We start from the raw sequence: 26104 nt of genomic DNA on the forward strand, positions 1-26104 counted from the left end.
TCAGTTCATTAAGTACTGTACTTAAATAAAACAAATATATATATATATGTTTTTGTTTACTTTTTCAATACTTTATACTTCTACCCCACTATATATTAGAGGTAAATATTGTTATTTTTACTCCACTACACTGAAAAACTAAAACAAAACAGAGCACTTTTTTCACCTCTGGCCATAGCTGCATATCCCAGGTACGGCAGGGACAAGTCACAACACGGTTGAACTCATAAAACTTACTCTGTGCACACACAGTGAATTCCACAGTGTTCATTTTAACTCTGAGTGTACAAATGTAACCAAATGGACTTTTTTACTTCACCTCGACATCGATTATTCACAGAATAGACTACATGGGTATTTTTGGGTATTTGTCACATTCCTAAACCAAATATAATTTGATGACCAGCAGTGGTTCCCTAGGTCGGAGACACAAAGAATCTCCTCAAATTATTGGCCTAGGAATGCGATAAAAACAAAAGAATATCCATGAATTAAAGTCTCCATGGGGTGAGTAATCGATAGAAAAAAGTCATTCTTGGGGTGAACTATCCCTTTAAGTAAAATAGTCAATACTGCAATGTAGAAATACTCCGTTAGAAGTAAAACTCCTGAATTCAAAATTGACTTGTGTAAAAGTACAAAAGTATTGCCATCAAAAAGTACCTTTAAAGTAGGCTACCAAAAGTAAAAAGTACTCATTATGCAGAATGTCCCATTTCACAAGTTCTCAAATAAATCTTTTGAAAATAGCAGATCAACAAGCTCATTTCATTCATACTTGACATAAATGTACAGTACTGTAATGTCACTTACAGGGGTGCCCTGAGCCAAAAATGTTTGAGATCCACTGCTTTACACCAGTGGTTCTCAACCTTTTCAGGCCGCGACCTCCAAAATAATCATATTTGAACTGGGGACCCACTCCACCCTGACGAGCACTAAGTTGAGGAATAACATTTTGTACAACACAGTTCTATTGTGAAAATAGCAGATCTACATGCTCACAACGCCTTGCGTTGCGATCATGTAGATCAGCTATATTCACAATTTCTGCCTCTAATATTTGACAATTTGGCCAATGTCTAATTTGTCATTTTAGAGGTATTAAAAAGTCCTTAAATTGTTGCTTTAGAAATGTGCAGATACCCTCTATATACACTTAAACTTTATGTTGGTTTGTTTACTGATGAGTGAGAAAACAATGTTGCACATTAAGTTAATCATCTGGGGAGCCCCCAAAATCAATCCACAGGTTGAGAACCATTGCTTTACACCAGTGAAATGGATGAATTACCACTACTGTGCATGTGATGATAGAGAGCACTGTGGGATCCAGACCGGCGATGACAGAATGCTGAGATAGAGAAGAACAATACGAATATGACGTATGTGTGTGAGACAAGCAACACAGATACCGGATTTATGGCATACTAGAGGAAGCAAAGATTTGCGATATGTGTGTGTGAGGATACGTATAGGTAGAAGAATTGTACACAGAGGGCAGAGGCTGAAACACTAAACTGCATTTCATAACAAAGAGATATATCTCTGAGGATCTGGACTTCTCGGAATGTGTAAAATACACATGCCTTTTTGCTGATATGATCAGCATTCCTGTCCCCAGGTGACTAGTGACGGTATGGCTCATCAGATCAGAGACACAGACTCATAGATAAACATACCAGCACATACAAATATGACAGACTATCACTTTGCTCTGTATCTATATGTCAATATGTCATGTTGTTTGTACTATAGGACATGAGCCACCATGCCATAAGATAAGTTGATAAGTTGTGCTTTAAGTATTGCTATTTGTGTTGTGACTTGACACTTATGAGCGTTGACTGTTTTTGGCACTTTATGTATAATTTCTTCTTTTTATTGTGCCTTTTGACTAGCACTGTCTGACTGTTTGAACACTTTTGTTTGGCATTGCATTGATAAGTTGTGCTTCAAGTATTGCTATTTGTGTTGTGACGTGAGTGTTGACTGCTTTTGACACTTTATGTATTCCTCTTTTTTATTGTGCCTTGCCCTTTTTTACTGCACACAACAGTACTTTTTCTTTTTCATACTTCTCTGTAATTTGTAAACCTTAAAACTGTTGTGCTGCCTCCGGGCGACTGATTTTTCCCCCTTGGGATAATAAAGGTATCTATATCTATACAGTAGCCTATAGGCATAGTGACAGATTTCGATATATTTTCAAAACATCTCTAAAAAACTGGACTGGCTGATCTAATGTGGAAAATGTTGATACCCCATCGTCACTTAAACCGACTTCACTCACTCACACATAATGGCAGTGTTCAAATAGTGTCACATTGTGAAATGTACGTACATAATGTCAGCAATAATACACAAAATGATACACGAAAGAAGAAGCAATTACCTGTTTTTGATATGTGCTAGCCGCTCCAAAACGTTACTTTGTGTGTAATAAGTATTTGATACAATGTCCATATGTATTTGTACGTCGCCTATCCAAGTCCCTTTTCTAATTGTTCAATATGCCCCCTGTGACATCATGTGGGTCTATATAGATACACTAGTAAGACACCTCAGGGCGACATGCGACGTCGCGCCAATTCTTGACCATCTGGCAAGTGATATACCCATATATGACCAGTTACCCATATATGGTGATTCATGCATGATAGTCAACAATGTGATGTCCGAATATGCCCAGATATGGGTATTACCAAATATGGGCATTCCCAGATATGCCCTTGATATTGATGACATCGGGACAGGGATCTCCATATATGGGCATAAAACCAAGCCCCCAGAACCCAGGGCTAGATTTGAAGCAACCCCGATGGTGGCCAAAGTTGGAACTGCAGCCTAAACGCGCATTTTGGCCCCGCCCCCTCCACTCCAGACAGGAGAGGAGAGCAGCGTGACGTCATTTTGGAACCACGGTGGTTCCAATTCCCCCAGAATGCACCTGGATTTAGCTACATGCTAGCACGTAGCCGTTGCTTCAAAACGCCACTGAGCACTTGCATTGAAATGATAGTGGGGGCGGGGCTCGTCCGCTCTCTATTTTATATATACTCTATGCATAAAACGGACAAGGACGTAATTAATTTGCAAGTGTTTTCTGGGAATACCCATATATGGGCATGTTCTGACATCACATTGTCGACAAGGCCTATATATGGGAATAAAATATATGGGCATAAAAGGGACATCAAGCCAGAGCGTGATGTCAGAGCGGCAAACCCCTTCTGTTAAGAGTGGTTTAAATTAATTATTACTTAATTATAATTATTTGAATAGGCATCTGTTATTCTTATTCATCCATCCATGGCTGATTTTCTCCACTTTGTCCATCTAGTAGGCCTATTAGCTCCAGTTGTCAAGAATCAAGAGGTGTATGTGTCACTACTCACTATTCTGTAGAATCAGAGTCAGAGAGAGGTAGAACCATAGAATGCTTGTGGTAAGGTCAGTCAGTACTGAAACGTGACACTAGGGGTCATCCTTGACCCAATCTGAGAACCCATTCGGTAAAAAATAAAATAAAAAATAAAACATTGTTTACCTGAAAAATGAAAATAACAACGACAATAACAAAATTAATGTCACATTGAAATATTGAAATAGTTCAGGCCTACGGCCAACTAGTAAACTAATAACAAACATACCTAATTTTAGTTTCCGTGAGTTAAATAGGGCCTATTTGAATAATAATAATCACTATTCAGAAATCTGACATTAGCTAGAAAAATGCTCGGTAGGATATAGATTCGGAAGCAGTCCTCATGGAAGGCTAACAGATATCATGTCATTAAGCTCCCCATGCCAACAGGGACAATTAAGGAGAAACAACGTGCCCAATTCTCTCAAGTGCCCGGGCACTTGAGAAAAAACCGTTTTGATAAGTGACACCGTCGTACTGCGGATTGTAAATGAGGGTTTTGTGCAGCCTACATGTCTCACTCCTCCCTACCTCTCTCTAGCAACCAACAAACAATGCTCAACTTTGCTATTCGAGGCTTTTAACATGGACGAATTTCCCCCCAAATTTAGCAAAGTTCTGGTGACAGCTGATCCACAATACATACCAGGGTAAGTAGGCCTTCTGCGACTTCATTCCTTCATTCAAATAGCTTAATGGCCTAATCAAACCAGGCAGCAGGTGTTCTCAATTATGCAACAACAATAGTCTACTTCTTCAGGATATAGTCCATGGGCCATACGACATACGAGTTGTCGGTATCAAAAAGGTGGCAAAGGTTATCATGCATTTTATAAAAGCTCTATATCTGTAGATTATATTTTGGTATGATAACCCTTTCTTAGACACAGCTAAATTGGTGTTATCAGCCGCTAGATTTGTTGTCCCATTAACTTTACATTACAGGAGAAAAAAAAGCAAAAAATGAATCTGCTTTAAGTAGCATATGAGGGGTCAAACTAGGGGGGTTTTCATGATGCTGAATCCATTGCAAGCATCTGTTTTGCACAAAAGCACATTCCTTGGGCTAAAAACTGTCCCACAAGACTATGGTTTAGTGATGAAAAGTGATGAGTCATCACTTTTCACACTTTTGTGGGGGGCGTTTTAGCCCCACGGATGTTTTTCGTGCAAAACAGATGCTTGCAATGGATTCAGCATCATGAAAACCCCCTAGCTAGTTTGACCCCTCTTATGCGACTCAAAGCAGAATAATTTTTAGCTTTTTTTCCCTGTAATGTAAAGTTAATGGGACACCAACTCTAGCGGCTGATAACACCAATTTAGCTGTGTCTCAGAAAGGGTTATCATACCAAAATATAATCTACAGATATAGAGCTTTTCAAAAATGCATGGTAACCTTTGCCACCTTTTTGATACCAACAACTCGTATGGCCCATGGACTAATAGTGTAGGCTAAGCCATGATGTTCATGAGCCGTCAAATTGATTGATTGATTGATTGATTGATTGATTGATTGATTGATTGAAGTATTTATTAGAAGTTTGCATAGGGAAAGGTACAGTTTCATGACAGTACAGCCCATTGGTACAAGGTCAACTAAAAGGAAACTCATCCAGGTAAGACAAGGCTTATTGTCTCCGCCAGGCCGAAAAGGAAAGGCTGATTGTCTCCACCAGGCCGAAAGGCATGGCTGATTTCTCCACCAGGCCGAAAGGCATGGCTGTAATTATGATTTCGCCCCTGTCCGCGTGTGTGCGTGTCCCCGTGTTTGTGGACAGCTAATCTCCGGCATCGTTGGCACGATGGTATTGAAACTGTGCACGCACAATATTCTTTGCATGGGCCTATAAGCCTGCATGGGTTATAGCACCACCAGGACAGTTTTATTGGACAGTAGCCTACTCTTACAGATTTAGCCCAAAATCACACAAATCGGTACACAGTAGGCCTATCTCTATAGTCATGTGATCAAGACTGATCTCTCCGATATTTCATATTCCATCCTAATTGGCTTACTTTGGCTTCCAAAGTTTGCAGGATTGGTGCGTTTTGATTGAACAAATTGCAAATTGCGTGCGTTACATTTTGCACGCACATTCCCACTAGGTCAAGGAACAGATGCCACCCTTTTCACATTGGTTATAGCGCCACTAGCGGGTCAACTTTTGCTAAATACATTTTTGTAACAAAAAGCATCAAATCACTCCTATTATATAGCGCCACAAGGAGGCCAAAAAAACCTACCTGACCTGGCGAAGACCTGTGCTCAGAAGAGCACTGCTTCTTTAACTCATGTGTTGGTGCATATAATATAACATTGAACAGACAGATGGATCACAGTACTATGTAGTAGACATCATCATAAAAACAGTTGTAAACAAAAATACTAAAACAAAAATATAAAATGTGTAAATTGTAACCAAAATAAGTCTGACTTGGAGGAATTTTGTGACACACAAATAAATGGCAACTAATATAGCTTAGGCCACTGTTTCCCTAACAGTGGTTCGGGACCCATTTGTGGGTCGCAGACAGATCTTAATGGGTCCCTTTGTTTTTGTTTCCTACATTATGTTTATTAATTATTATTATTACAAATATTTAAAAAGAAAAAAACATTTCCAAAACAGCTATTTTCTTTTTTTTTTCATGTTTTTTAAAACAAAAATGATCAGTAAACTAATTTCTCTTTTGGGTCACAAGCTAAACCACAAGTTTAACCACTGGCCTAGGCTATATACTACTACAGTATATGCACACACACACACACACACACACACACACACACACACACACACACACACACACACACACACACACACACACACACACACACACACACACACACACACACACACACACACACACAATGAGCACACAACTGTCATAAAGGTGTGGTGGTGGACTGTGCCTTTATTTATGTATGGCTCCTTTAAGTTACGCAGGTTACTGCCCCCAGCTAAAGTTTCACCTGGGTCAAACCTATGGGCAGCTCACAGCCAAGCTGTTGACCAGTCCTGACATGATGAGGCACTCCCAGCGCCTGGTGCTCCATACGGGACGCTTCCCGTCCACAGAAGAGGACACAGGTCCACGGGACGAGATCTGGAGGAGCTTTCATCACGTCGGGGATCAGAGGAGTTTGCAGAGCATAATACCTGGATACACAGGTATCGCATGTCGCCGTTGTCGAATGGAAACCTTGTATGTCCAAAACCGTTCATTTTGTATTCATCATTTTAAGAATGATTTAAAACTAGTGAAAACAGCCGATCTACAAGCACACAACGCCTCGCGACGCGAGGCGTTGTGTGCTTGTAGATCTGCTGTTTTCACTAGTTTTGTGTATGATGAAGCAGGGCTTTACTTTACAAGAAAAAACATACACATGTTTAACTGCCCAACAGTGACAATATGCACATGTAGCCGATCAGTCTACAGTACAAGCTCACTACAACACACGTGTTGTGTGAGCTTGTAGATCTGCTATTTTTGGTGTGTGACACCAGTATATGACGGAGCATAAATTAGTCAATGCTCTTACACGAACACACATGCACGCATGCACACACACACACACACACACACACACACACACACACACACACACACACACACACACACACACACACAATTGTGTTATGTAATGTTTACCGGTTCTATTCACAGGCTTTGTTCCCAAAAGCCAAAACTATTTTGCTCACACGTACGCTGAGACGTGCAGACGAGCGCTCACGGAGTTCCAACGAGACCAGAAAACCAGGGCTCACAACATGCAATCAAATGACCTGCCAGTCCTCAGAAGCTACTCCAGCCCAGAGTTTCAAGTAACAACTCCTTTAACAAACAAACAAACACACACAAACACACACACACACACACACACACACACACACACACACACACACACACACACACACACACACACACACACACACACACACACACACACACACACACACACACGTGCACGCACACACACACACACACACACACACACACACACACACACACACACACACACATGCACACTCGCACACACACATGCACACAGTGTCACAGTCACATGAACACTTGTTGTCATCAAACGCCTAACACACAGGTGTTTAATCATTCATGGTGGAGATACAGTGTCAGTTAATTGTGATGCACCTTTCTCTAAGAGTAAAGCCTAACAGTAGAGCAGACCTGTGGGAAGCTTTCCAATCAGACCACTCAGATTGAATGATTATGTGTCTGAGATTCACATTGATTGTCCTTTATTGTGGCGGTACGCGAAGATGAGGTGCTGTATGTCCGTTTGTCCATCCCCCAAAGGCCCGGGTACCGACCACCCCTCTGACAGCCATCACCACAGAGCCGTTCTCTTACAGGCCTAAGTCTCAGACGGATATGGGATCACCGTACTTCATGGATGACAATAGCCCACACAAGTACTTTATTTCAGGTACAATATATACAAATGCAAAGAAATATAGTATGCAAAGGTTGCAACAAGTAGCATATAATGATACAGTGAGAATACTCCTTAAAAACCCAGAGGGGGCAGTGCTAGTCAGATGTTTGTTACTGCTGCAGTGAGTACTTTTAAAGCACTTGTAAGACATTTAATGTTCAAGTTCATGCAACGGCTGGATGCATCTACTAACAACATCATTGTGGCGCTCTCCAGCCCCATAATGAGCAGTTCACAGTATGTATCCAGACTTAGGGTGCACTGGCTAAAATGCCTGTGAGTTTTGCCTGTGGGTTAAGTTATGGACTATTTATTTTAATTTTGTTATATTTTCTTTATTGTTTATTCCTTGTATCTTGTTATTATTTGGACCTGAGTCCGCTAATAATGATTGAATTGAATTCAATTGAAAAAAAAAAAAAAAAAAAGATTATGTCATATGTGATAGCTTTATCTTTGAGCTTTGGTTGTTACTAAGACGTTCCATTAGCTCACGGACTGATGTCTGTCTCTCTGTGTCCAGGTTTCACTGGATATGTGCCAAAAGCTCGTTTCTTGATTGGCACTGGTTACCCCATTACCACTAATAAGGCCCTGATCCAGTTTGGAAGGCAGTTCCGGGGTGAACCCACCTCCCTGATCCCAGGAGGGATCGACACCTTGCCTCCAATTCCCACTGTGTATTCCTCCACACAGGGCCTGATGCCTTCATACACAGGACATGTGCCAGGTCTTTATCATTATCAACACTTACTTACTGTACAACACAATGGGGGTGGGCGCTATGGAAACATACAATATCACAATATTTTCCCAAGCTGTATCACGATACACAATCTTATCACGATTCTTTTTCATGTTGGTTTTTATGGTTATTTTTCAAGTTACTCAACAGTAACCACCTACAAGGTAACAAAAACTAAAAGAAAAAGGAGTAACAGCCCATTTATTTAGACCAGTGGTCCTCAAAGTGTGGTCCAGGGAGACTCTGGGTTCCTTTTGGGAGGTCTAAATTGATCCTTACAAGTATACTCTGACAGTATACAAATGTGTATACATTTTTTGTATACTGTCAGAGTTAAGGGGAGACCTTGACATTTTAAAGTTTGAGAAATACTGATTTAGACCAAAAGGCAGGTTTAAATGGATTCTGCATTGAATCTCTGTATTAACAATTCAACAGGATTGTTTATAAGGCTCCCTCATTGTATCACGATATATACGATATCTCTGAAAAGGCATATCGAGGAGACATTGTATCGTCTCAGCGATATTTATCACCATATCGCCCACCCCTACAACACAATGATAATCATTATAATATTGTCTGTCAAATTGCAACTCCCCTTTGGAACACATTGCAGTTCTATGTTGTGTATATAATGATAACTCTTATACCACTGCTGTGCAAGGTTTTGTTTAGCAACTTTTGATCAATTTGTGTGTGAATCTTGTCTTCATCTACTGTAGCTAGCAATTGCTTTACCATGATATGTTTTAAAAGTCAGTCATGTCTAACTTGATACCATCCTACAGGATACAAATTCAGATATGGACATACCTTCGGTCATCTTACCCACAACACACTAGGGATGGGTGATGCTCAGAGGCAGATAGAGGGAAGATCGTAGTGGAAAAGGCCAGCAGACCACAGCAAGAATCAAGAAAGATCTGATAAAATGATTTTATGAAATTGCATTCAAATTCAAATTGCATGAACTTATGATTAATTCATGTTATAAGAATTTGCACTGGATTCAGAATCATGTGATTAAATATGTGTGTTGACATTCTATTGAGTTTGTATGATTTATAGAGTGATTTCTGTTTAATTATTTGACTACTGTATGTACTGCATGCTTACCGAAGACTCCACAATACAGAAAAGACAATAGACATATAGACAATGCAATCTTTATTTAGGCAGATTGTCACTTGGGTCTAGAGGATGCATTCAAACATTGAGGGTAAAATATATTGTTATAAAGTTAAGTCATAATTATATTATTGTTATTATAGTTATATAGTAATAATTTCACTATGTTCAGTTTATTGCAGAACACTGAAAATCCTCATCAAATTAATGACAAGACAATTTCTCAGTCCCAATTCTAGCTTATTACTGTTCTATCAAAATGTACCTGACAGACTATATACCTGAAACAACCACATCATGGCTTATTATTTGTGCAACACCTCACAGAGAGACATACTGTACACTCCTAACAATTCCACTCATCTAAAATTCAGCTGCTAAAAAATGCCAACTATTCTACTTGTATTCTTTAATAAAAGCGTTAAGAAGCATTTGGAAAGTGGATTGAGGCATCTACTGTAGCACCTGCAATGTTTTCCATTTACTCATGCACATACATTTAACCATGCTTGGAATTACAGTAGATCAAAACACAGGTGGCCAGAACTGTAGACTTCACTCACAGTCCACACATGAAGGTGGTGCAGGGAATAATTTGGTACTACCAAGAATTATTGTTGGTTTGCAAGAGTGATGTTCATCTTTAGTAGAACCTTGGGTTGTATTGTTATGTGTACCCATTCCTGATATAAGTCCAAATATTGTCTGTCATCTTCATCAGTTGCTATACTTGGTGCAACAACTAAATCTGTAACCCGTTGGATTCTGTGACATTTGAGGGTGATGAATACAATAACACGATCACAAATAGAGAAATGTATTTTCTATGCTGACAGAATCTACAGTAATTGGTTCTTGTTTGTTTATATTGTTTGTATTTATGTAGACTACAAGTGTGTCATAAAATGTGAAAGATTGTTCATGGACAGGTATACAACCCAAGCTTCCAAAAGTTCAACATCACTTTAAATGAAAAGTACAGCAGAGGACGGATCTATAGATGCAGGATATGGATTGTTTTGTACCTCGAGAATGGTAGGAAGTCCTAAGGCAAGTGCATTAACAGTGACATCATTTGATAGAAATGCACGCAGGGTAAATGCAGAAGACAGCAACCCATAACAAGCATTTATACCTTATTCATCCAGAGAGCTAGTGCACGAATCTCACAATTGTCACAAATCTCACCAATCAAGTTCAGCAGTTCTTATGACAATCCTACTGTTTGTGCTTTCTGACCAGTGTGCCATGTGGTTCAACATTGTGCTTTAGAGTAACATGGACTAATGATCGTGCAATTTAAATATTTTGTATTAATTTTTGGTAAAGTGTATAGTCCCTCCTCTATCTTCCGTCCAAGGAGGTCTCAGGCTGGTGTGGTCCTAATTTCTGTCCAAGTGAGCTCCATCACTGACCACACAGATTGGGCCAACAGTTCCAGCTGTGACCTGTTCAACTGCAGCCACTCTGATGGTCGCCTATACAGGTACATGAGAGAGAGAGAGAGGGAGGGAGAGAGAGAGAGAGAGAGAGAGAGAGAGAGAGAGAGAGAGAGAGAGAGAGAGATCATGAGGTACAATACTGATCATGTGTTGCTTGCCATGCAGACAAAAAATAAGCACCTGGACAGATTCAGATTCAGCTAATAATTATGTGTTAAGCATATTTGCACAGAAGGAATTTCACTTGGTGAATCGTAATAAACAAACAGTCAAGCAGAAACCAAATATTTCAATATTATGGAAAAAAAAGAAAAAAAAAAAAAAGACTAACCCAAATAAAATACTGGATCACTGGACAGGGACTGCACGTTTTACAAATGTACTAGCTTCATAAACCAGCCTCCTGGAAAATCTACATTTTCATTTGTGAAAATGTAGATTTCCGTTAGAGGCTGGTTCACAAGGCTACTAATTTACTGGGGTGACTGATGTTTAGACTTGTGTCGGAGTCAAACGATTTTTCTTTTTATATTCAAATAGTCCCACTGTCTGAGCATCAAACCTTTCTACATAACTGGCTAAAGTGCGTTGGACAACTCTTTGTGACTTTATTTCAATATAACAGATTTTGTATTAAATAGATAAAGATAGAAATAAACGCTATAAAGGTTTTATGAGGCATAACAGCAAATATATAGCCCAGAATATATTTTGTGCTATACTAAACTCAGACCGCTCGCATTGTGAGCTTGCAGCTATTTTCGCCACCATTGTGTGACAAATACAAATCACGCTTAAAACAGCATTGTCTAGTCATGAATCTTTGGTCTGAACTAGGCGTTAAGTATACAAAGTAAATATATAGTATTTCTGAATAAAGACGTATTACTGCTGCATAGGTTTATGTCTGTAAAAAATCTGAGAAGAAAATGTAAAGGCATGGTTTTAGGGTTTCAGTCAGTACGTCAATGATAGCTAGTGCTCACCTTCTGGGCTGCTGCGTCCCACTGATGCTGCCTGACACCCTCGGTGTCCTGGTGGACGGATCCATAGCTGCTCCAAACAGTTTGGCCCAGCGCAGCCTGCCCTGTGAGGGACTCTCATCCTGGAACTCAGCCCCTGATGGTGTCGCCGTCTGCCTCTCACTATTCCTCTCTTCTTGTCTCTCATCTTTACCTCGCTGAAATGAAGGACGCGTTTCTGTAGAATTCTGGCAACAGTCCTCCCCTTCAACCACTCCGTCCGCGAAGGCAGGCTGCCTCTGCCACCATCCGGGACTACAAGCTGACCATAGATTTCTGTTAGGCACTGTTGCACCATTCTCCTCCACTTGTTGCTGGGATGACCCTTGCAGATGCTGAACTTGGTGAGGTGACCCAGTTGGTACCATGCTCTCATTGGCTCCGGCCTTTTTGTCGGCTTGTAGCAGAGGCCAGCTGGTCATTAAAAGGGTGGAGCAAGGTGGAGGGACACCATACTCCTCAGAGCACAGCTGTCTGTTGTATAGCAGTCGGGGCTCTAGCAGCAGGTTCAGGTCAAAGGGCAACATTGAAAGAGGCTGCAGCAGAAGTAGCAGCTCCTGGAACAATGGCTGGCTTTGCCCCTGTGTCATGGGCAGGAAACCCCAAGAATGATAGTGTGTTGTGACGACATCTGGGGAGAGGGAAGGAATTCAGTGCATGCTTTATGTGCAAAAAATCAAAATATGTTAGTGATATTTAGGGAGACGTTCATTATTATTGAATAGTGAAATATAAATTACTACGCAAATACCTTTTTGGCTCTGAAGGTGACATAGCCAGTATTCTAAAGCTCTCAGGCTAAAAGAGAGAGCAGGGAAATGTACAGTAAATAGATAATGAAGTCACACGGTGTGCCTCTACACACAGCACATGCATTAATATCCTTCTATAATCTATTGTAAGAAAAGGCTGTTCATATTTAACTAGGCTTATTCAAATCGTACTCTACAATTTATATTCTGTATGCTAATGTTTTCATCTGGCTGCAACATAATTATACTGTATCAGTAACCCAGGGAAGTGTTTACTGTTTTTCTTTTTTTCTTTTTCTTACATAGCTAATATTATTTAAACATGTCTCTGCTTTACACAATGCAGACACAAAACACTCATTACTTTTTATTATAGTAGGGGTAATGAAGGTTGACACGTAAAATTATGTCTATAAAAATGCTAATGCTAAAAATGCTATGCTTCTCAGACTGCTCATTAAGCCTTGGGGCCAGAAATGCAAAACCATGTATATTTATTATTCATAGACTAAGAAGGACTACATATGTATGAATATATAATATATACAATTGTGCCATCAGGACACAAGGCTTTGTATTGAGCAGTCTGTGAAGCATAGCATTGCAAAGATAACGTTATCTTTTAAATCACCACTTGAAATCCATTTTTGTAGACATTATGCAATATGACACTACTGTACAACATGACACTATGCAATATGACACTACACCATGACACTATACAATATTTATATTACTATATTTTTAGTATTCAGCACTCACTTAAGCAGGCCCATGATAAATGCTCTTAGCCGCATAGAGTAGTCTGCAAGCTGGGAACACTGATTGATTTTGGAGACCAGGCTGTTGAGGACTCGTGCACATGAACCTATAGATTGGACAAAGATAAAGACATTTCAAGCAATAATGCATAAGTGTATCAAACCAAACAACCTGTAATGTGTAGTCATGTAGTCGAGAGTACAATGATCACTGACTTTATTCGTCAGTATACTTTGCAGCATTCCCTCTTGCACAAAATCATCTTATACAGCAGGGGTCTTCAATGTTTTCAGGCCAAGGACCCCTTAACTGAGAGGGAGATGAAGCAGGGACCCCCTTCCCTCTACATATTGTATAACTGTTGTGATGGAGATTCTCATAGATTTCATAGATAGATTCATAGACCTTTTTGACACTTAACCACTTAGAATCTTAAATCGACGATACTTAGTAAACTTGACCTTTCACTCTATACTTGGTCTGCTCTTTTTTACCTCTACACCAAACCGATTTGCCAAAAATAGCTGATCTACAAGCTCACAACGCCTCGCAGCGTGAGGCGTTGAGAGCTTGTAGATCTGCTATTTTTGGCTAAAGTTCTCCTCAGACTCATAGTATAGGGATGCGAGGGTTCAAGTTGTTCATTTAAAATAATGATCCTATCACACAAGGATTTGGCAGCCCCCCTGTAGTAACTCTGAGGACCCCCTAGGGGTCCCGGACCCCCTGTTGAAGACCCCTGCTATACAGTATAAACCTGTCTGAGCGGAGGCTTCCACTACGCTCCAAGTGTGGTTACGACGCTGTCCAATGATGACGTCCAGCTTGTGATCCCTGAGTCCGTCCTCCAGAATGTTCTGGATTGTTGGGCACAAGTGTTCTAGGACCAAACCGCCGATGGTGGGACTCCAAGAGCTGTTGCCCAGACGCATCTGTGGGACGATAAGTTCACAGTGTTTTTGCTTAGCCAACATTCAACCTGGCGTCCCTGTTTTGGGCATGTCATTATGGGCGAACATCTTTTTCTTTTTTTGCTTAAAGGGACATTTCACTTAAAAAAAAACGTGGTAATGTTATCGTCTAATCAGGCTTTTGGGAACACCCCAGACAGTTTTTGAGTTGCTTGATTGAATATTTAAATATTTGATATTCATTTTATCAGACACGCCCCCTTCCTATACAAACCCATTGTAACTTCAAACTCCATTTTAACCATGATAGATTCATCAAAAACACCCGTCCTTTTTTCTGGGGACTCATTCTTCCCCCCCGATACGTGAGCTGGCCGTGTTTTGTTTTAAAAACATTTTTTTTGTTGAAAAAAAAAGAAATAATAAAAAAAAAAAAATATATATATATATATATATATATATAATATATATATATATATATATATATATACAAAAAAAGAGAAAAGAGAAAAAGAAAAACACGGCCAGCTCATGTATCGGGGGGAAGTATGAGTCCCCAGAAAAAAAGGACGGGTGTTTTTGATGAATCTATCATGGTTAAAATGGAGTTTAAATTTACAATGGGTTTGTATAGGAAGGTGGCGTGTCTGATGAAATCAATACCAAATATCTAAATATTGAATCAAGCAACTTAAAATCTGTCCAGGGTGATCACAAAAGCCTGAGTAGACGATAAAATGACCAAAAGGTTTTTTGAAAGTGAAATATCCCTTTAACCAGATGAACGCCAACGTTTTGCTGGTCCATGCCATGTCATACCTTGTCTTCAGGGTCTCTGCTGCTACCAAAATGAGACATGATCAAATCCACTGCCAGGCTCACAGATCTCAACAAGCCTAAAGACAATGGATAGACAGGAGGTTTGGGTAGTTGTGTGAACTCAAGAACTAATTTGTCTCCTAAATCCCATGAGGCTGGCATACCATGCCATACCTTTATTACTACTCTATATTGACATATAATACGATCACACATAGTGGGTCAAGAAAGATAGAAATAAGTGAGAATGCAATACTGTGTGTGTCATCTAACTATAAACAAGGACGTAATTAATTTGCAAGTGTGACTTGTGTCGCGGCAACCACACTGGTTAAACTGACTCAATATGTCCATATACAGTATGGGCATTCCCAGATATGGGCTTAAAATTGATGGCATAAAAGGGATTCTCTTGTATTGGAATTCCCAGATATGGGCTTAACTCACTCAATGCCAAGTGCCAAAATGGCTCCAAGGTAGATGTGCCATGATTTTGTATGTTTTTCTTTACTATGCAATGAAAAAAAAAATTAATAAGTTGTTGTGATTCAGTGGCAATTTTTTTTTTGTCAATCAGACAAATGGTTCCAGAGATAGAGCTGTTTGAATCAAAAAAAGTGTCCATCCACTAGAATGAACACACATTTTCTCAATCAGCTAAACGAGGGAACCAACACACAAACAGAGAAAAGCATCTCGCCTTTGATCTAAAGACGTCAAAGACGTCATTGGCACACAGGGCCCATTGAAAAAAGCAGTCATGAGACGTCATTGGCATATCGATGGGCATAAAAGGGATTATATTAGTGTGGTTGCCCTAACAGGGCATCATCTGGGAATCCGATGTAGAGGTCAGCTCCATATATGGAGATCTAGGTGATGATCCAGTCGTCTCCAGGTATGGATATCCAGGGTTCGATCTTTGATGAGGTGATGTCACAACAATGTGATGTCACAATGTCAACAAACAGGTCAGCAGCTATATTGTATGGGCATTCCCAAATATGGTCATCTACCTGGATCTCTTCCATCATGATCTCTTCCATAATGGTGGTGATGTCATATTGATGACGTCACTCTTGCCCAAATATGGAGGGGCGGCAGTCTGCGCACATCGGTGTTGTCAGGCATGCACGGCAACCGGTTGTGTTGTGAGTGAGGTCAAACCAGAGCTCTGCTCAGCATGTGTAAGATTTGATTTCTTTTTATTCCACTTCATTCCACAGAGACCAGAGGATCCAGAGTCCTTACTCAGTGTCGTGAGAGAAGGAGATAGAAAACAGGGAGTCAGAAAGAGGATAAATAAATTGTCCATTGCCCAACAGAACCTAAAACTCTGTCCCTATAACCATGTCCATGAATAGATGGAGATTTGATGATGAACCTCCACTCCAGGTGGCGGTTACAAAGACCCTCACTCACCTTCACGTCACGTGGCTAGTCGTTAGGTAGCCATAGTTACCCGTTGAATGTTGAATCTCTATATGGATAACCGACGCATCTCACTAAGTCTGACCTCACAAGCCCCATATTTGGAACCGGACAACCTATAACTCCATATATAGAGACATAGCTGTATGACATCACACAGTACACAAATGAGCATCATATAAGACCGGCATTATCTACCGACCGATTAGATGCCAGCAGGAGCTTGACTCTGACATGACTCATCCATTCATTAGCCAGCTCTCGCAGAGAGAGTCCATAGCCTTCAGTACGAGTCGGGATATTTGGATGTTGTCACAATCCTCCCAGACTAAGGTCTGCTGTTCTGATACATACTTCAGATCTCCATCGAGCCATGACGACCTCTATTGTCAAATGCCCATAAATGGACAGATCCCCACAGAATCGTTCCAGCAAATTACCAGAATTGTAACCAGCCAGGAACAAGGAAACACAGATGAATCAAAGTCTTACAGTCATCAAACGGTTATCAAGACTTTAACTCAACCAGAAGTGAAGACACATCAGCTGACTTACACAGGGAAGAAAACTCACTTCTGTAAACAGTGTGACAAGAGTTTCAGTCGTTTGGGTCACCTGAAGAGTCACCAGCGTATCCACACAGGGGAAGAACCTTTCCACTGTAAAGAGTGTGACAAGAGTTTTAGTCATTTAGGTAACCTGAATAGGCACCAGCGCATCCACACTGGAGAAAACCCCTTTCACTGTAAAGAGTGTGGTACGAGTTTCAATCAGCTGGGTCATCTGAAGAGTCACCAGCGTATCCGCACTGGAGAAAAACCTTTCCACTGTAAAGAGTGTGACAAGAGTTTTAGTCATTTAGGTGACCTGAATAGGCACCAGCGCATCCACACTGGAGAAAAACCCTTTCACTGTAAAGAGTGTGGTACGAGTTTCAGTCAGCTGGATCATCTGAAGAGTCACCAGCGTATCCACACTGGAGAAAAACCTTTTCACTGTAAACAGTGTGACAAGAGTTTCCGTCACTTATGTCACCTGAAGAGGCACCTACCTATCCACACTGGAGAAAAACCTTTTCACTGTAAACAGTGAAAACCACCATCTGCACAATGGAGGAAAAAAACTATCAACTGGGTGATGATGTCACCATCCTCACCATCAACAGCCAATGCAGGACCAGTATTCTTGGTGACGTCGCCATCAACAAGTGCGACCTTATATAAATAACAAGGTACGCTCTGCTGGCGCACAATTAGGCCTTACAGGCCATATATAGATTTGACTATGTCTGTCTGTGTGTCTGTGTAGGCTGTCTCTGTCTATGCCATGGGCCCATAGCCAATCAGAGAGGGGCAAAGGGTGACGTCATAACATCGAGGCATATAAGGGCCACAAGAGGGGCAAAGGGTGAATATCGAGGCATAAGGGCCACGAGAGGGCCCGTAGCAAATCAGAACGGGCATAAACGGGCATATGTCAGAAAATCTTGAGGTGTGTTGGATTGATTAACTTCACATGACATTTAAACAATAAATCATAATCTATCTATATATATATATATATATATATATATATATATATATATATATATATATATTAAGGCTGGGACTTTAACTGATTAATTGCGATTACCGGTAATTAATTACACATTTTAATCGCACTTAGTTTTTGCACCAGAGAACCTTCTGTTTCGGGCATACCGAACATACCGATGCACCAACCAAGAAGAGACAACAAACGCAAAGAGAGAAGTAGCCGATCAGAGTGCTTTGCTTGGCCCAGTGGATGCGAAATTTAGATAAAAAAAAACACTCGTTGATTCACTCGTACAACAAAATGTGTTTTACTTGAAAGAAAATACTTCTCAGGTCAAATATTGATGTGCGATTAAAATGCGATTAATTGCGATTAATTAATCACAGAGCCTGTAATTAATTAGATTAAAAATGTTAATCGCATCCCAGCCCTAATATATATATACACAATAATTGACTGTGGTTGGCGTAACTCAGAAAGCGTCCGACCTAACTTGGCATGTATGTCTCATATGAAATGACCCCATGGTTTCCGAGAAACAATAAAACACAAATATCTGTATCTGTCAGCTCGCGGGTCAGAGAAAGACTCACAAATTCTCTGTGTGGAAAGCTGACTCGTCAGTCGAGTGGCAGAGCTTTGTGTAAGTAATGTTAGTGCCGCATAGCCAATATAAATGGAATGACATTCTGGGCCGCTGACGCAGCGGTACAGGCACTTAGACTCAGTGTAGCCTGGCAGTGTGTTGTGGGTTCGAGTCCCAATGCCGATGGCCGGATGTCACTCCCCATCTCTCTCCCCCATTTCCTGTCAGCTTAATGTTTATTTCTATCAATAAAGGCATAAAAGCCAAAAAATTAAACTTGAAAAAATTAATTATTAATTAATTAAAATGAAGAAATATAAATAAAATGTCAATACTTGGTGTCGCCACACAACACCAAGTATGAAATATATTAGGGATGGACATCGGTATCGCCTAATATAAAACATCGTCAGGTATTATATCAAACCGGCCGAATCGGTGATCGGCAGGTCACTGACAAAAAAACGGTTTTATGCCAATTGTGTCTATGGCACTGCACAGCATGATGCTCTGGTCCTGTGACTAAAGTAAACATTAGCAAGTAGCAGCCAGTCTATTTAGTGGCAGCCTACAGAATACAGATGGTGCTTATTGCTGCAATGTAAGGATATATTCCATAATCCTGTGTCCATGTTGTCTCCAAAAAGAAGGAGAAAGAAAAACAGACGGTCATATTAGACTGGATATTGTCTGTGTTTTGGGATATTGTACTATTGTGATTGATTTGCCATTAGTGTTCTTCTAGCTTATTGGTACTCAAATTGAAGTATGTCTTGTAGGCCTACTTGGCCTGAAAAAAGGGTATTTGAGCAACCCTATTTTCTAGTTCTTAGCTAAAGAAATCGGTATCAGAAAAATCGGTTTTGGTAGGTCAGACCTTCATAAAACCGGAGGATCGGTATCGGCCAAGAATTTTGCAATCGGTCCATCTCTAAAATATATATGTCATAAGTGATACATTTTCATCTTGCTTGATGCAAATGTGAATGATCCGTGGCATGGAGATGAAAGACTCCTCTGCCGCTGCAGACTAGTGTATCTGTATGAACTTACATCCACTTCCCTTTGCAAATGTCATGGTAAATTCTTTATGCACACACTGAAGCAAGCTGCCTATGGTGCTGCTGCACCCCGCTGCTCACTGCTACTCGCCGCACTCGCCTCATCACTGACTGCCCACAGTAATAGACTCTTTAGTTCATTCATTTCCCGCCATATGGCACTTTCTGAAATAACATGATTGTGTATACCATAAATCATGAGCACTGTAGAAAATTGCAATGTACCCCATACCGTAGCACCCCCTCCCCCACCACCACCCCATCAACCCCATCTCTCCCCTTCTCTGTGCTCTCACATAGGCTACAGAGCAGAAGACTCAGCCAATCACGTTCAGGCAGAGTTAAAAATAGGTCATGTTTGAGAGAGAGAGAGAGAGAGAGAGAGACCCTTCGGGGTATTGAAGGCATTGCTACAGTACTCTGGGTTCTTATTGCTTTGTAACATCTCATCACCGCAGTGCACTGCCACACAGTGGAAGCCAGGCTCTCCAGACTCTCATCATTAAGATCGAAATGTCATTCTTCTTAACATTTGTTGCCTCAAGCACAAATGTTAACAATGTGATTTAGGTAGCATGTTGTTTGGACAAATGCTAGATGTATTGTTTACCTGGTCCAAGTTTCCTCTATTATTTACCTTGTTATTTATTCACTCGAGCTCACGCTTATTTTGCACTTGCAAGTCGCTCTGGATAAGAGTGCCTGCTAAATTATAAACTGTATTCTGCACATACTGTATGCTATGCACATATTCTAATACCGAATACGACACATACAATTTGACACATGGTGATTCTAAAAGAGAGAAACATAAAGATAACACAGAGAAAGCAGACACAGACTAAATAGTCTCATTCCCTTTAGCTCTGATAGAACTGTTGGCAGATTCATTATTTAGCCCTGCAGACATCGGCCGACTCTCACCTCTTCTCTGAAGGTGGCTGATCGACAGGGAGTCATAAGAAGCATCGGGCGAAAGGCAGAACTCCACTGGCGGCCTGTCACTCAGGATTAAAGACTCACGTTGCTGACACTGCCTCTGGTCTGTACCGGGCCTCGAAGATTCCTGCCTCTGCTGTGGCTGCAGCCCAGAGCCTACCGGGGCCAAGGAGGCTGTCAATTTGTTGTGGAATAAATGAGCCTGCGTTGTGTGTGCTACTGATGGACATTGTGGGGATTTCTTTTGGGGTTGTGGAGATATGGGTGGAGAGAGGGACACCAGCAGGGTTGTAACATGGCTGTGACCAGCTGGGGATGGGGATTGAGACAATGCTGCATGGTAGGAAGAACTACGGATATGTATTGGACTGTGATGTTTTGGTTCTGTGCTGGCATGAGTCTCTTCAGGGATGAGATTAATAAGGTCTTGGCAGGTAGCAACTGTCACAAGGCGGGGCTGATTTGGGGCTGAGGCTGTTGAAGTCTGGCTTGGATTAAAACTTAACGACTTTAAAGCGTTGTTGGGTTGAGTTGTGCCTGAGTGTGGGCTTGTGTTGTCCTGGCATGCAAGCTTCTGACCCACTTTTGGTTTCGGGCTGGAGTAAGTTAAGCTGATTTGTGATCCACATGGGCTGCTCTGTCCTTGGTCTGTACTTGCATGACTCCAAGTGTTCCAGTGACTGGAGCATTCTGGGCTAGATACGCAGGTTGAACAGGTGTCGGAGCTGGACGGAGCCTCCAGCAGGATGGGCCCGTAGTTGCCCAGAGGAGATGGCTGGAGGTAGGTAGAGATTCCACTGCATTTGCTCTTGCCCTTGGACCCCAGTAGGCTGCTGCTGCTATGCTTGCTACCCCTCTGACTTATATATTGATCAAGAAGAGAGCCCAGTTGCTGAGCCTGGGGTTTGCCCGGCGGGGTTAGCAGCACACAGGGCTGGATGGGCAGGGAAGTGGGCCTCTGGGCTTTGCTGTAGCGCACCACTGAGGTAGCCGACGAACATGTTCCTGAGGAGCCAAGGGATGAGAAAGAAGGAGAAATATGAATATACAGTAAGGAGGAGAAATATGAATAAAACATACATATTTTCACAAAACTATTCGTCTACTGTTCATCAGACCTGATGAAGAGCCGCTAGGCTCGAAACGTCACGTCCAATGATGGGGTAAAGGAACCAATACATTTTTAAGCTTTGGAGCATATGACCCAGTGTGCAGACTTTATTCTTTTTGGATTCTGAGCTCAGCCCAGCACCTGTTTTTTAGTGAGCGGATGTGCGTGCCTTATTTCTTATTTCAAAGTTTATATTAGTTTGTACAGTATATACTGTATTATAACTATAACCATATACAGTAGTTATAGTTTATAGTAAGTAACCACATCCAACCTGGTCATCCCCCAATGATTCATAACATTTCACAATAGGGGAGCTCCAGCCACTGCAGCCATGCAGAGGCTATAGCTATTTGGGGGTCCTTGGCATTTAAAAGTGTGGGACCCCCTGAACCTATTGCCTTACCATGTTCCTCTGCTTCATTCTCACTGTGATCCTGGTCCAGGGTTACAGATGGCTGGGTAGACACAAAGCTGGGGCCTTGGCATACAATGTTCTCAGCATTGCTCTGGCACACAGAGACTGCGGTATGGGAGAAGTACTGGACGCTGCCTGTATCTGTCTTCTTACACAAGGTTTTCTCAACAGGGGTGGTAAACTGGGTCGTATTGGCATCACACTGAGTGTAGTCAAACACAGTATTGCTCTGTGCTGATGAGGTTCTGGGGCTTTTATTGTGTTCATCTTTTTCCTGCAGCAAGTAGAGGAAAGACAGAAATAGTGCAGAGTAACACACATATCCAGAGTAGGTCAGAAATACTGTAGCTGAATGGGTGCCATGCTGTTGTTTACAAACTGTTTACAGTGATTCACCTTGGTGCATTTGATTTTCCACTTTTCCTTCTTTATCCTTTCAGCTTGTGTGATGTATGTTTACTTGAATATTTTCATGTTTTTTATCTTATATTTAATTAGCTTACAACAGAGCCCTGAGTGGATCTTGTTTAAATGTCTGTCTAAATAGCAGCTGAGTTGGAACTAGTTATAACCATAATTTAGTCGTAGCAGATTCCGTTTACAGTAACAGTAACCATTTTAGCATTACTATTATTATTTTTATGTTGGTTTTCTGGTACTTTTGTATGAATGTATTTATTATTGCATTTTTTTGTTCTGTATTTCTGAGCTAAGGACAACAAATATATGTTCATGTACAGTATTGTCATTAAAACATCAATCAAACATTTACCTACAGCAATGATTTTGTATCAGTCAGTGTTTTTGCAATCACATTACCTCAACTTTGTCCCTTTGTAGTGCCTCTTTCCTTGGGGTGGAAAACAAACAGTCGGATGGAAGGAGGACGGGGCTGCCTCTGCCCTGTCCATCGGGGTGGCTGGGGACACAGGACCAGGCAGGGCTGGGTGACTGGGAGGGCAGACTGTCACACGTCACAAGCTTGTAGTACTTCTGATTGGTCCCCGTAGCCAGCGTGGCCTGGCTCTGGAGACACGCAGTCAGGTCTGAGGCCTCCAGAGAGGTCAGAACCTGGGACAGCGGCCCTAGCGGGTACAGGTTACAGTTGCTGTCAAGACCCTGGGGAGACTGGCATGGTGCAGAGGGCCCCATATTCACCTCTGTTTCTAGGGGAGTTGAGACAGTCCAGTCCCCCTTTTGGACATCCGTATGGGGAGTCTGGGAAACAGGCCGGAGGTTGAGGAAGACCGATCCGTCTGCTGACTGGGAGGGTTGCATCGCGGGGCTGCTGAGGTCTTGAGGGATGGAGGGGTTGTTGCTCTTATTGTAGATGGTACAGAAGTTCACCAGAACTCCGTCAGAGCTGTTACTGGACAGGTCGCTGACAGACTCTGTGCGACCGTTTAACATCTCTGAGCAACATCTGTGCTGGCTGTTATCGAAGCAGGAGACGTGGTCCTTCATCTCCTCGTTCAGTCTGGCCCATTCCTGCTCTCCATAGTCCGTTAAAATGGCATGTGATCTACGGACAAGAAAGTGGCATGATGGGAACGCGTCCAGCTGGTTGGTTCGGTTAGAAAGCCAGTCGCTGTCTCTGTCTGGGTCCAACATGCCCAACTCCTTGCCCCACACACCGTCCATGTCCCCATGAGGGACAGAATGACTGGAAGCATTGCTCAATGCCCAGTTAGAGTTCCCATGAAGCACGAAGGAGGAGTCCTCGCGGTATCTGTGCAGGTTATCTCCCTCGCTATCTTCGTCTTCCTCATCCTCGTCTAACTCGGTACAGGGTAAGAATGAGTTGCGTGATCGCAGACAAGCTCTGGCACCAGAGCCGTCTTTCTTCCTGTGGGAGCTGACGTGTGCGGGTGCCTCCTCTGGCGAGGAATTGGAGTCGTCTCTTCCACTGCTGTCACTGGTTCCCTCTTCCTCCGCTCTGTCCTCTTTGAGGCTACCATCGCTGCTGGAAATGTGCCTGCGGCTACAAGAAAAAGCGGGCTCTCTGTGGAGTGAGTCTTGTTCTGGGAGGGAGACGGCACGGGTCAGGGCCACAGGACACAGGCGTCCCGGCTTCTTAGACGAACCACATCTTCCTGCTCGGATAGGGAGCTGCCAAGCGGGAGGCTGGACAGGGAAGTGGCATGCTATCAGGGTGTCCCCTGATAGGCTGGAAGCCTTGATCATTGATTAGACTTTGCAATGCGTCATCATGGTGGTAGCCGTCTTCGTGGTTATGGGCACCTGAATGGGGCAGAAATGTAATGCATCAATAAATGTTATACAGTACCAATCACAGATTTTAATTGTTGAAATGCAAAGTTTGGGAAGGATAGCGGCAACGGTGCCGGAGATAAGAGTAGGGCCAAAAGTGTGACGTGACGGACAGACGGAGGGACTTACTGACTGACGGAAGGACTGACAGACAGCCGGTGGAGCTTTTCATAGTAACTTGCAACCTGGCGGTCACAACAATGCACTAGGATTGGATAGGATAGTGAAAACTATAAGAGCTAATATTTTGGTGTGGGGGAATGGTTTTCTTTGTTCTCATCAAGACTGTTGATCAGGTTGGGGAAGAGAAGATAAATGTTTGTTGTTATGAGGAGGCTGAAATCTTAAGGCTGCAGCAGATGGACAGCTGGCATAGTGTTGGCTGTGGCAAGGAGTTGTCTAGTTTGGACTGGCATCCATGACGTACGGTGCCTGAACTGACCTTTAGTTTCTTGTAGTAAACATAAAGAATGAAGTGAATAGGTTACGTACATAAATATACGTCCCAATCTTCAAGTTATCCTTTTCGTTGATTTTATGTCAATTCATTAGTGCCATATTACATAAAAGACAGGACACTTCCTGCACTTCATGCTAAGGCAGTCCCTTATTACCCGTGTTTACCATTTGAGCGCTATTTTATACGTTGACTATTTGAAAATAGCTGATCTATGAGCTGTAGAGTTTCTTGTAATAAAACATATTAAAATGTTTGATAAATGCTGCAATGTTTATTGCACGTTTTGAAAAGAATAATAAAATAAAAAAGTGGGACATTTTTTAATGACATGCCTCAAATCGGGACACAGTGCAGGGTTAAAGTGATGGTTAATGGTCAGAAGTGCTGTATATCGGCGAGACAGCGACAGAGCAGCGCAGAACAGTATGAGTCAGTCTGCGACTCTGCGTCCCCCAAGTATAGCCACCACCGCAGCACAGGACACATCTAGTGAGTGAGTGTCCTACAGTATTGTCTGCACCCAGGCTTCAGCATAGCCTAAGCTCCAACATTCAACCATTAGCATGCATCCCCGCTCTTCTCCCTGCCTGGGCCAGCAACAGTCATCCCCAATTATACTCCGTCATACAATGGTGCCGCGTGCCTAAAATAGCTGATCTACAAGCACACAACGCGTTGCAAAGCGACGCGTTGTGTGCTTGTAGATCAGCTATTTTGGGCGTGCGACACCGTCGTACAACGAATCAGGCTTTACTCAGCTGTCTGCACTGCATGTAGGGCAGCTCCACTGCAGAGATCCTCTGCTGGCACAGCTGAGTGTT

The 26104-nt window shown here is 41.9% G+C and overlaps 2 protein-coding genes across 2 annotated transcripts; one reads left to right on the top strand and one right to left on the bottom strand.

Moving 5' to 3' along the window:
- Positions 1–4012: 4012 nt before the first annotated feature.
- Positions 4013–9517, top strand: cimip2b (ciliary microtubule inner protein 2B; the record flags this gene model as incomplete). The annotated part of the gene is made up of 6 exons (XM_080743468.1): positions 4013–4077; positions 6368–6600; positions 7100–7257; positions 7748–7877; positions 8410–8616; positions 9423–9517. The coding sequence occupies 6 exons, from the start codon at positions 4013–4015 to the stop codon at positions 9515–9517; spliced, it is 888 nt and encodes a 295-aa protein (XP_080599594.1).
- A 2669-nt stretch (positions 9518–12186) lies between these two features.
- LOC308299678 (AP-4 complex accessory subunit RUSC2) lies at positions 12187–24736 on the bottom strand (the record flags this gene model as incomplete). The annotated part of the gene is made up of 9 exons (XM_080743469.1): positions 12187–12857; positions 12978–13024; positions 13741–13846; positions 14498–14672; positions 15471–15547; positions 21009–21179; positions 21678–22028; positions 22541–22826; positions 23372–24736. 9 exons carry the CDS (start codon positions 24734–24736, stop codon positions 12187–12189), a joined length of 3249 nt encoding a protein of 1082 aa, XP_080599595.1.
- Positions 24737–26104: the final 1368 nt, after the last annotated feature.

Source organism: Nannobrachium achirus (assembly GCF_963921795.1).
Source record: "Nannobrachium achirus genome assembly, chromosome: 15".
NCBI lineage: Eukaryota > Metazoa > Chordata > Actinopteri > Myctophiformes > Myctophidae > Nannobrachium > Nannobrachium achirus.